Source organism: Vulpes lagopus, chromosome 18, assembly GCF_018345385.1.
Source record: "Vulpes lagopus strain Blue_001 chromosome 18, ASM1834538v1, whole genome shotgun sequence".
Taxonomy (NCBI): domain Eukaryota; kingdom Metazoa; phylum Chordata; class Mammalia; order Carnivora; family Canidae; genus Vulpes; species Vulpes lagopus.
In genome coordinates this window covers 26,027,418-26,039,444 of record NC_054841.1, presented here as the reverse complement: position 1 = coordinate 26,039,444, position 12,027 = coordinate 26,027,418, and the positions used below count along the sequence as shown (strand labels likewise).

Here is a 12,027-nt window from a genome sequence, read left to right as displayed (position 1 = left end):
AATCCTCAGCACGGCCAGGCACTGCTGGGCCCACTGGGAACGGGCTTCCAGACAGGTTTGGGGCTTTATCAATGGGCTCCCAGGAGACATGGAGGCTCCTGGAATTTGAAACACGTTCTTTTGAGGTGTTAAGCCAGCAAACAGCCAAAGAAGAGCGTATCTGGGGGTGTGGGGCTGGAGCGTCCTCCAGGAGGCTGTCTCCCCACACTGGACTGTCTCACCCTGGTGGGCAGGCACGGGGGGCTGTCTGTGGTTGTCAGCCAGCTCCCCACGACTCCAGCAGCCAGCGCCACTCATCACTGCACCTACAGGGGAGCTACCGGGGCATTCTTCATGCTGCTACACCCAGAGAGATGGGCAAGCTCCAGGCACTGGAGACCCCTAGGCTCGAAGGAACACGCCAGGAGGAACTGCGGAAACTGGATTGCTGCTCAAGGGAGCTGGTGCAGCCCACTACTGGGGAAGGAGGGTGGAGTCTGACACAGGCCCATCTGTCCCAGGGGCTGTTTCCTCTCTAACCAGAGCACATGGACTTCAAGGAGGAGGTCCTTGGAAGTGGCTTGCTAGGGAATGTCCTTGGAATTGAGAATCAAGGGAGAAGCAGCTAAGTCTGTTAAGATAAAACGCAGGACAAAGGAGCAGGGTTGTGGTGACTTGGCTGGAAACAGCAGCCAAGCCGGTGGTGGACTTCCCTCTTGGTGGCCAAGGGTCTATGGGGATGGGCCAGGAGTACCTCTGTTAACTCCTAGATGCTGTGGGGGCTGGCCCCGGGGTGGGGGAGGGTGGCTCCCAGTCCCCTCCAGAGAATGTGTGGTGACAGCAGAGGAAGGGCCGCAGGTGCTGTGACCTGGCCTTGGGGTTCCTCTCTCTCCCATCCCCAAGCCTTGTCCCCTGTATCCCCGTGCTCACAGCTGTTCTTCTGTGGCTGTCAGATGGTGGCCAGGGCCTGGACGGGAGACTGTCCCTATCTCCTGCAGCCAGTCTGCTCTGGAGCCACCCTCCCATGGGCTCTCGTGCTGACATTGAGGTGGGGTTGCTACAGGGGCAAGAGAGGGTCCGAGTTGTCCAGCACCCCAGGAAAGAAAGGCCAAGCCGATTCTATCAAATCTCAGTTGCACCTCCCAATGACAACCTGATGAGCACAGCGAGGAGCAAGGAGCCACTCATGGAGTGGCTCTGTGGAGGCACTGGCATGACGGAAGAAAGATGGCTGCAAGGACCGCCAGCTGCCATGGAGGGCAGCAGGGCTGGGACAGCTGCCCGTGGTCATTCTCCAGCTGCTGGACTCCAAGCCAGGGCTCCCAGCACCTGTGCCACCCTGGGGTGGGAGCTAACTGAGCACGTGTCTTTCTCAGGGACCTCTCCACCCACCTCTAAGGAAGCGGGGTGCTTACAAAAAGGAACAGAACCCCTGGGAAGCACAGGGGCAGAGCCAACTGCCTCCCTCCCAGGAAGAGCTGGCTGCTGCTGGAGCCTCTCTGGTAGGTACGAATGGGGCCCAGGGGCTGTAGCCATGCTGCAGCCAGGCCATGGTGTGTGGCACTAGGTGGGGGCTTGTCACCATCGCCCACAGCCTGGGAAGGACGCGGGGGCCTTTGGCTCGCCATGTCTAAGGGTCCTGACCTCACTGCCTTGGGACCTGTCTTCAGATACTCAGCAGGGCAGTCAGATGGCTCTTCCTTCTGGAAGGAAAGCAGCCCTTCCGGGACAGCAGTACCACCTCTCAGTGCAGCTGGCTGTTCCGGCCTCAGCTTCAGGGATTAAGGCCAGGCAGCCTCTTATTTTAGGTTAAGAGGCATTAGGAAGGGATGAGAAATTAAGCCCAGGCAGGAGTCTTCCAGGGACTTGCACACACTTCGTGGTGGTTGGGCAAGGTGAGCAGAGGGGGTGTCGGGCTCTCTGCCAGGGGCAGAACCAGCCCCTCCCTTGCTGCCTGGGTACAGCGAGGGGTCCCCTGCAGCCAAAGACAGGGCTTGAGAGGAACTCTCAGGCACGCTGGCCGAGACTTCGAACCAGAGTTTCATGGCCTGTGGGTGGCACCCTCCTCTAATCTATTCAACTTGGGGTCACCCTCAGCTCTCCTACCCCTTTGCCTCTGCAGGACCCTCAGTGCACACAGCTTCTGCCTCCTGCCCTTCCAGTACCAATCTCACCACAGGGCAGGCAGCGCATAGCTCACAGCCCTCTGCTTAAAACTGATCGGTCGCTCCCACTATACACACACAACAAAATCCAAGTGTCCTGTCCCAAAAGCCCTGAGGTCACCCCCACCCATGCCCTGCCCATTCCCCGAGGCCACCAAGCTGTTCTCCACCAGCAGAGCCTGCTCTTTCCCTGCTGCCTCCCCCACCCACCCTCCCTGGGATCTATGGGGCCCAAGGTGAATGGGTCTGAGGTCCTCACTCTGGTTCCCACTCAGGGCAGCCCCTGACACCACAGGGAGGTCTGCATCTTTTCAGGGACTGTTTCCCAACCACTGGGCCATATCTTGTCTGCATCAGAGGCACCCGGGAAGTACTGCGGGGAGCACCTAAGGAATTACCAGCTTCACGGGGTAGTGGAGGGGGCCAGACAGTTAACCATCGCTCCGGGTGACCTAGATAGGGCTCCGTAGTGCAGGGACACAGGCTGAGGCCTGGAGAGCCACTCAGCCAGCTCCCCAGGACGCAGCAGAAACCGGGCCATGCCAGGGCTAGATGCTGGCTCTGCCGTCAACTCCGAGGGACCATGTCACCGTGCTTTGGTCATCACAGGTAAGGCAGGAGTGTGGAGAGGATTCGACCCATGTAGAGCAGGGCTTGGCTCATGGTGGTCCTCGGGGAGCGGAAGCAGGGATAGGCCCCACAGTGTATCCAGCGAAGCACTGGAGCAAGCCTCCCTGGAGGCAAGAAAGGACGGGGCAGCTTTTTGTTTTAACCAGCCCGTTTTTCTCACCTTCCAATCCAAGGACTGCCTGAGACTATGAAATGGGGAAGGTCCCCTGTGCCATGAGGGAGGCACCTTCCCTGCGGGCTTCTGCTTCCCGGCCTGCCTGGCTCCGTTCCCTGAGGCTGCAATCCACATGGACCTGGGTTCTGGTCAGGAAGCCAGGGAGCCTGGGTCCCCCGCACTCACCATTACTGTGATTTCCTGTTTGGAGGGAGGCAGGGGGCTGCAGGTTGCTGCCCAAGGCCCCGTAACCGCGGTAACTGTAGTTGAGGCCACCGTTGACGTACACGGGGTCCTGGGAGTAGGAGGAGGCTGGCAGTGAGTAGGTGGAGTGGGTGATGGCTGCGGAGTCCCGAGAGTGCTGCTTGTCCAGGGCGATGGGCTCGTCCTACAGAGAGGGGAGGAAAGCGCTAGGGGACCCGAGGGGTGGCAGGCACTGACCCTTGTCCCTGGGACCCAGTGCTGTGGCCTGTGGGACTCTGCTCACGTCTCTGTAGGCCAGATTTGATCTGCTCCTGCCTAGCTGAGAACCCTCTGGGAGGCCAGACTCCCTAGGTGTGCCGGGCCTTGGTGCTGGACTTTGCACATCTGCCCTGCTGCAGCTCTCTCTGCTCTGAGGACCGCCCCCGCCCCGCCCACCCCTGCTGCCCAGGGCTGCTGGGGAGCACACACCTGGGAGGACTGGTAGATCTCCAGGCGCATCCTTTTGGCTGCTTTTCTTGTCTCGCTCTCGCAGGCAGCTGCCAGGATGTTTTCTGCCATGGCCGAGGTCAGATGGGGAGGCGTGGGTCTGGTCTGGAGGCAGAGCGGGGACGGAGCCATGTTGGGGCTTACCCAGACCCTGCCCCGGAGGTGGCAGGCACAGGGCTGGGGTGTGGGCCCCAGGTCATGATTTCTGGAGCCGTATAACCTTTCTGGGCCCTCTCCAGCCCCAGCCCCAGCCCCCTCCTCTATGAGTCTGGGAATGCAGTGCCTGCTTCCAGGGATACTGGAGAGGGAATAGTCTGGCCGGAGCACCAAGGAGCCCCGGGGGTGTGGCTGGAGGCCAGTGGTGGTGCAGAGGGGACCGGGGACGGGAGGAGGGGCTCACCATCTCCATGCCGTTTTTCTTCATGCGCCGGCAGGACTTGAGGTACGTGCGGATACGCTTGCGAGCCCGCTCCTGGAACTCGGGAAACTGCCGGCTGCAGGACTCAATGATGGCCTGGATCTTCTCCTTGGGCTGCTTGGAGATGGGCACCATGCGGTCCAAGTTCTCGTCCACAAAGAGCCGCACAAACATCTGCGGGAGACACAGGCCGTGGGGAAGGCTGGCCCTGGCCATAGCTCCCGCCCCCCCCCCCGCCACCCAGCCTGGCTCTCGCTGGCGCTCACGTTGAAGGCCTTGAGGCGCTCGGGGTCCATGCCCTCAGAGTCGTTCATCTTGTCATTGTCCTCGTGGTCATCATGGTCGTCATCATCGTCATCTGCTGTGGGGGCCCGGCCCACCGTCAGGTCCTCAGGGCAGCCACTGACCTCAGTCTTGATGGAATCATAGCTGCCGGAGCTGTAAGGGGGCGACTGAGAAGGGGCGAGGGCCAGAGGGTCAGAGCAGGCCCGCTCTTGGTCTCTGATGGCCATAGTGAGCTTGGGGACCGGGACGGTGAGCCAGCCACAATTCCAAGGTCCTGCACCACCTCCCCTCCCTGCTCCCTTCTATGAATCGGAGGCACCAGTGTTGCCACCCCTCCCTGGCGGCTGTAGGCAGGACCGCCTGCCTGCCACGGTGTAAGTGCAGCCTGGGGCCCCGGAGGCACTGAGCAGAGGTGTCAGTGCTTTACTCAGCAGTGGTGCCCATGCAGGGCCCTGCCACCACATCGTGCGAGGGACAGGTGGGTGCAGGCTGGGTTCCCGCCACTAGCCACAGCCTCTTCTGGTTCTGGCTTTGGGGTTTTCCTCCCTGATCCTCAGGGGGCTGCAACCCTGAGCTGGCAACTGAGCTGTCACGCAGGCGGCGAGTGTGCTGTCTGTCAGGAGGAACAGATGGGCTGGGAGAGGGAACCAGCCAAGGCGACAGGTCCATTAGGCAAAGTGCATTCCCGAAGCTGCCAGGCTGGGGTTCTCCTGTCTGCTGCCACCCCCAAGGAGACACTGTGAGCCCCCATGCAGAGGGTGTATGTAGAACGGGGGAGTGGGGGCAGCCCGGGGTAGCTCAGCAGTTTAGCGCCGCCTTCAGCCCAGGGCGTGATCTTGGAGACCTGGGAGAGAGTCCCATGTCGGGCTCCCTGCATGGAGCCTGCTCCTCCTTCTGCCTGTGTCTCTGCTTCTCTTTCTCTCTGTGTCTCTCATGAATAAATAAATAAAATCTTAAAAAAAAAAAAACAAAAGGAAGGGGGAGTGGGAACCAGGCCCAGCTCACCAGGCAGTCACCCTATCCTACGGCAAAGAAGGGACCTGCGGTCTCTTCCCACCACAGGAACTCCTCCCAGAATAAGCCTCTTCTTGGGATCCCAGCTCTTGCTGAAGAACAAACAGATGAAGATGGACACTGGCCGGCACCCAGGCCTGCAGCGGCTGCCACCACCAGGCTTCCTGTGACCTGCCCACAGGGATCGGCCCTCCCAGGGCCTCTGGCCCAGTGCCCAGCTCTTGACCCTTACACAGACTTTACAAGGAGCAGAGACACCTAGGTCCTCCGGCCTCTTGCTGGGTCATGCCAGACTTGTGGTGGAGAGTCAAAACACCTCCTAGGCCCTGGGCAAGTCACATTCCCAGGCCGCTCCTTAGCCAAGTCCTATGCCAGGGCCAGAGGAGACAGAGATAGAAACCGCAAGACACAAGCTGCCGGTGGCACTGACGCTCCCATCTCCCTTCTTTGGCCCACATACGTGGCCTGAGGTCATGATGGCGGACTCTCCCTCTGCAGCTCTATCTGCTCAGTGCAGGGAGCCTGCCTCTTGGACTTGGAGGGGGAAGACCATGCTCTGGCCAGCACCTGCTCTGTGGCCTGGGCTCAGACACAGTGACAGCTGAACACCCCCTCATCGGTACAGAACTTTCCCATGAGACAGGCCATCAGAGGCCAGCCTGGCACCCACCCCACACCCTGTGCAGAAGAGGCCCAGGGAGGGAAAGGTACAACCATGTACCTGTGTAGAGGTACATGGTTGGAGGCTGGGGGTGTAGGGCTCCGAGAAGTCACCTCTGGCCCCCCAGCCCTGGCAGGAGAAAACTCTCCCAAGAGCGTTCATGTGCTCAATGCAGCGCTGCACCACCGCGGGAAACCTTAGTGGCCAGAGGCAGCTTGTAGGAGGGCGAGGGGGCCCCGGGAAGCAGGGAGGAGTGTCCAGTGGTGGGGGCACCTGCATCGGCCACCCTTCTCCCAGGCCCACCCTGCATCAGCCTGATCTACTGGGTTGCAAACATCCACATCCCTGGGGCTGCAAAGGCTTCGTTCCTTCTCTGCATCTGTAAAAGGGGACAGCATGCAAAGTTGTGGGCGGAAGGCCTCAGTGCTGATTGTGGCCTCTTGCTGCTGTAACGTGCAGCAGACTATTCTGGGAATAGGCCACACATCACCTCCACTAAGGCCGGGGCCCAGCGCTCTTCACAGATGGTGACAGCGGCTCCGAGAAGGGAAGGCCTTGACTGAGGCCAAGCGGCTCCGAGAAGGGAAGGCCTTGACTGAGGCCACACACTGTATGAGCTCTCGGCCGAAGCCTCCGCAGCCAGGGCCTCTGTGCTGACCTGGGGTCACAGCGCTGGGCGCATGTGATTTCACGTCAGCCTTGCACAACCCTGACATGTACAGGAAGAAGGAGGCTCGTGGCTCAGGAGGCCCACAGCCCCACACACCTCAGGGGTGGTCTTCACCCCGTACTTGACGCGACTCCGCAGTCCATCGGTGCCGCAGCCGTCTGAGGGGTAGGAGGGCGTGCTGAGCGCCGTGCCCGGCGGGAGCTTGTCGCACAGGTTGATGGGCTGATCTTCGGAGGTGGCGGTGAAGTCCATGGGGGCCACAGCACCGTTGCCATTCATCTCGGGGAAGGCGGGGTCGCCCTGCGTGCTGCTCGATGTGGATGGGTTCAGGGTGGAAGAGCCATTGCCGCTGCCACTCTCAGAGGAGGAGTCATCTGGAACAAGAGGCCTGGGTGTGAGGCTCCACCCCAGCACCTACTGACCCTACAAGCCCCCTGGGGTATGATGGCCATACCAGCCACAAGGAATACTTGCCCGTGGTCCTCACCAGCATCTCTGGGCAGGAGATGAGCATGGCTGTCCCCTTTAGGGGCTCCAAGAGGCGAGCTCTGCCCCTACTTGACGTAAGGGCAGGGTCCTTCCACCAGAAAACAGACCATCAGGAGTAGAGTGTGCCAGACATGGTGGCCCCCTGCACTCCAAGCCCACGACACCACATCAAGGGCTCAAGGGAGGCTTTGGGGAGTGAATGGCTGCAAGCTCAAGTCTGACAAGCCTGCTGCATGCCAGAGGTCCTCGGACACCCTAGAGGCCACTAGGGGCTTGACTAGCAGCCCCCTCTTCCTCTCACTCACCTCTGCCTTACCCCTTCACACCCTCTCCCCACAGCAGGCTCTCAACTTCCTGCATCCGCCTAAGGAGAACCTGGCTAATGCATTAGCCCTGCTGTGACACCCCCGCCCCACTCCTTCCTGCACGCAGGCCCAGCCTTGTCCTGGCAGCTGACCCCCACAGCTGCCTCCTGTGTCAGGCCACCCAGAGCCGGGATTGCGGGGTCTGAGGTCTGCACTCCCTGTACCTCAAGGGGCCATCCCTGCTTTCCAGAGGTGACAGCCCAACAAAGCTCTGCTGAGGGCGCCCCCTGCTGCGGAGAGCACAACACTGCGGGGGTGGGGGTGGGGGCGCGGAACTTGAACCGAGGGGCTAGACTTTCTCAGATCGAAGTCCCGGCCCCTCTCCCCAATCCAGGCCCGGCCTCCTGCCCAACCAGCTGAGATGGCAGAGGCCAAAGCCACTCCAGCTCCCCGGGTCACTGTCAGGTGAGTCCCGCGCGGCTCCCGGGGGCGCCCAGGTGCCCGGAGCTGCTGGGGGAGGGGTGGCCACAGCGAGCCTGACCGCCACCCAGGCCGCCCCTTCCCCCAGGCCAGGGTCGCCCGAGGCCCCACCCCCACCTCCCGGCCGGCAGATTATGAAGATTTAGTCCCCGGGGCTGGGCATTGGGCACGCGCACCACCGGAGTGTCCCCATGGCGACGAGCGGCTCGGGCACCCCAACCAATCGCTGGGCTCCCGGCTGCCCGGGGGCGGGGCCCGGCTGCCCATCAAGCCGCCGAGCCCTGGGCAGAGGGGGATGGGAAAGGCCGCGGTGAAGTGGCACCCCTCCCCCTCGGCTGCCGCAGGTCCCCCGGGCTGGGCTGCCCCTCCCCCTCTTCCTCTGGGCGGCCACCGCTCCCCCATCCTCCTGCAGGCAGGGCAGCTCCAGGCTCGGCTCTGGGCTTACTCAGCTGCACCCCAGAGTGCCCTCTGGCCTGCGGCCCTGCCACCTGCGGACCCTCACCACCCATCGCCGTCCCCTTTCTCCTCCATCACAGATGGGCCTGCTTCCCCCCACCTCGCTGATCTCCAGCGACCAGCCTAGAATGAACAAATCACCTGGCAGTATTTACTGAGCACCTACTGCAGGCTGGCCCGGTCCCAGGCTGGGACATAGAGTAACAAGGGCAACGCAGGTGCTGGCCCTCCAGGAGGGGCATCTCCCAACCGAGGAGAGTGGCTGCTCTCCTTCCCTGCAGTCACACCCCTGTCTCCACTCCACCTTTTTTCCAGGGCGGGCCTACTCATTACTCCTTGGTTCTATAGCCTTGCATGGTACAGCCCAGGCTGCGGCCGGGTGTGTTCTTAGGCTCAGGGCCTCTGTAGCCCGGATCCCACTCCGTTGGCGGCCGCAGGGCCTCCCATCTCCAGGCCTTTGCTTGGGCTCTGCTGTCTGCCTGCCGCGGTGCTTTCAAGCTCAGAAAATTTCCGTCGGCCTTCAAGGCCTGGCTCAATGCTGCCTCCTCAGGGCAGGCCTCCTCCAAGGTCTCTAGGAAGGAGGTACTCACAGCCCTGACAAAGCTGGTCCCTTGTCCCTCCTGGAGACTTCATGCCTCCTTAGCCTGGCCCAGGTGAGTCCTGACAGCTGCCCACTTTCCACCGAGGCAAGACCTGTTGTGGCTGAAGATGCCCTCACACACTCAGAAGCCTCTTCTGGAGCTGAGGATCTGGAAGGCAAGGATGGACACCCACACCTGCTGGTCCTGGGAACTCCTATTTGCAGGTGAGACTTCACACCCTGGCATCATCCCCAAGAGGCCAGCTGCCTGACCTTGGAGGGCTTGGTCTTCCTCCAAGAAAAGGGTTACTGGGTGGGGGGCACCATGCCTGGCACCCAGTGAGCCAAGGTCCCCGTGCTCAGCATGGGCATCAGGCCCACAGCCTCCTGTGCTGCCACAGCCCTGCACCAGCCCAGAGGTGGCACCCCAACTGCCTGCCTCGCTGACCAGGTTAGCTTCCTTGCCCTATACCTCTGGCAGGGGTGAAGGGGCACAGGGGAAGGGGGGAGGGGAGGTGTGCATGCTCCCGGGCCCCTTGCAGCTCAGGAGCCCAGGCTGGCCCAGATTCCTGGAGCTGCCAATTCCTTGCCCCAGGCCTGTGCACCTGTGCTGCTCGGCCAGCTGGCCCCAGGTACTGGCTCCAGTGGCGGCACCCCCTTCCCCCTACTCAGAGGCTGCCTTAGTCTAGTACGGGAAGCTGCTGGGCAGGTGCGAGCGGGAGGTACCAGGATCCAGATCACGCATTCCAAACTGTTGGAAGAAACTGGAAATCTACACCATTAGGTAAATACTCGGATTTAAAAATATTGGCGACTGACTTACATCGTTTACATTTTGAAAAGCCTTGCCAAATAAATGGATAAGACAAAATGTGGTCTATCCACGCAGTGGAACGTTATTCAGCTGTAAAAAGGAACGAAGTACCACTGAGACACACTTCAGTGCTAGGGCCTTGGAGCACACGATGCCGAGTGGAAGAAGCCAGTCACAGCGGGACGGACACTGAATGGGTCTGCGTGCGCGCAGCGTCTAGAGCAGGTCCCTTCACGGAGGCGGAAGGCATGTTAGGGCTCCCAGGGGCCGGGACGCGCGAGGACAGGGAGCTGCTGCTTCACGGGCATGGAGTTTGTTTGGGGTGACGAAAACCATATTTTGGAAATAATGGTGTTGCTTGCACAACACTGTCAGTGTACTTAACGCTGCAGAATTGTCTACTGAAAAATGGTTAAAAATGGCGATTTTAACATTACACCATATTTACCACAAAAATCCCCCCCAAACTAAAAAAACCAACCACGCCCAAAGCCTTGAACAGGCCAGTGGGGCCCCGGTTCCCAACTCCACATGCTCCCACTTCATTCCTCCACAGGCCAGGGCTCGCCCGCCTCCACACAGCACCCAGGGGCAGGGGGAAGCCAGCACCCAGAGCCCTCATCCTGGGCACAGAAGGGTCTCAAGCTGTGCTCCCCAGTCCTTCTGCTCCGGCCACAGTGCACCTACACCACCTGCCCACCCACCCACGGGGTCGCCAATGACTTGAGTCCAACTTTCTGCCAACTGGGGGGACCCACGGGGTTTTAGGCAGCACGCAGAGAGGCTGTGGACTGGGGTGGACATGGCTGGGCAACCCTGAAGATGCCACTTGACCTCCCGGAGCCCCAGTTTCCTTTCCAAAGGGGTTCCGTGTCCACAAAACAGAACTTGTATGGTATAGACAATACCTGGTAGAGAGAGTAGGCGCCAAACGACAAGCTAGTTCTCTCCACCCCCACCCCCAACCTCACCGCGCACCTACTTCCCACACACACGGGCCTCCCTGAAATCTGAGGCGGCCACAGTGAGGGCAGGGGAGAGGGCAGTGCCTGGAAGAGGCCGTGCCCACCCGTGTCCCTTCCTTGGGGGTCAGGCCCGTGCAGGACACTGGGAAGAGAGTAGTGAAAAGACAGGGGTGGTCACTGTCCTGGGGGCTCATCCTCTGGCAAGTAAAAACCCAAACATAAGGGTTCTAGCAGAGACAGGGCTCCAAAGAGAGCCGTGAGCTTTCTGGCCCTTGGTCCCTGCGCCTCAGCCAGGCAGCCCTGACTGCAGGGCCCCATCTCCAGTTCTCATCCCAAGGACGAGGAGGCCCTCTGAGGGAAGAAGGGATGAGGAGGATGGGAGCAAAGGGGGGAACAAGCCTTCAGGAGGAAGCTGAGAGGGCCCTGGGGCCAAGGCCCCCTGACCCTGGGGCGGGGGGGGGGGAGGTGCTGCTGGGGGGCTGGGGGGTGGTGTGTGTCTGTCCATGCCACCCCGCCCCCACCGCCCCGAAGGCAGTGGCAGCTGCAGGGAATGAATTTAAACCCCTAAAGAGGAACCAGACTTCCCCCAGAGGCAGACCCCTCGCTGTACCCCACTCCAGCTGTACCCCTCTCCTGCCTGCTATTCCCTCTTAGGACACTCTGTCCCCAGCTCTCCCTCCTCTCCGGGGATTTGCTTCAAGGTCACCTTCTCAGTAAGACCTCCCTGCCCAACTCTGACATGCTGACCCCTTTACCTACTTTTTCCAGAGCATCTTAATCACCTCACATACTCTGTCTATGGCCTGTGCCCAGCCCTCCCGTCAGCTGCCCCAGCCCTGCAGACCCAGGGTTAGCGGGGTCTATAGGGTGGGCCCAGATCTTTCATGCATCTCCAGAAACCAAACCCCTCCCTCTGGTGAGGGCACGCTAACTCTTCCAGGATGAGCACCTGCGCCACGCCTGGCCAGTCAGCACAGCCCATCCCAGAGGTCAGTGGGCATCTGACCAAGCTGGACCCATGAAAGTCAGTCCCGGGGCTCAGGGCTACTGAGCCCATCCGGCAGGACTGAATGGCTGGCTTGGACAAATTCCCCCTAAATCCATCTGTGCCTAAAGCCAAAGAACCTAGCCTTTCTGGGATGGGAGCCAGTCATTTCCCTACTACTGAAGCTAGGTGGAGGCCGGTTTGGTCTCTGAGTGATCTGCAACCTTCCCTGGGAGGAGCCGAGCAACCAGAGCCCGAGCCAGGCTGTGTTCTCACTGTGAAGCCCT

At 61.0% G+C, this 12,027-nt stretch overlaps 1 protein-coding gene across 11 annotated transcripts in view; it reads right to left on the bottom strand.

Annotated features, from left to right (window-relative positions):
- The window catches only part of NOL4L (nucleolar protein 4 like), a 131,007-nt gene that overhangs the window by 5,820 nt on the left and 113,160 nt on the right, over positions 1 to 12,027 (bottom strand). For 10 of the 11 annotated variants that reach the window (XM_041732831.1, XM_041732839.1, XM_041732835.1 and 7 more), the window contains 5 exons: positions 6,763 to 7,040; positions 4,303 to 4,488; positions 4,019 to 4,210; positions 3,601 to 3,723; positions 3,115 to 3,316 (listed from right to left, as the gene is read on the bottom strand). In XM_041732831.1, coding sequence (XP_041588765.1) covers positions 3,115 to 3,316; positions 3,601 to 3,723; positions 4,019 to 4,210; positions 4,303 to 4,488; positions 6,763 to 7,040 — 981 coding nt within the window. Of the gene's footprint in view, positions 1 to 2,542; positions 2,879 to 3,114; positions 3,317 to 3,600; positions 3,724 to 4,018; positions 4,211 to 4,302; positions 4,489 to 6,762; positions 7,041 to 12,027 lie in introns of all 11 variants that reach the window. The other variant, XR_005984412.1, reaches the window with a different exon arrangement.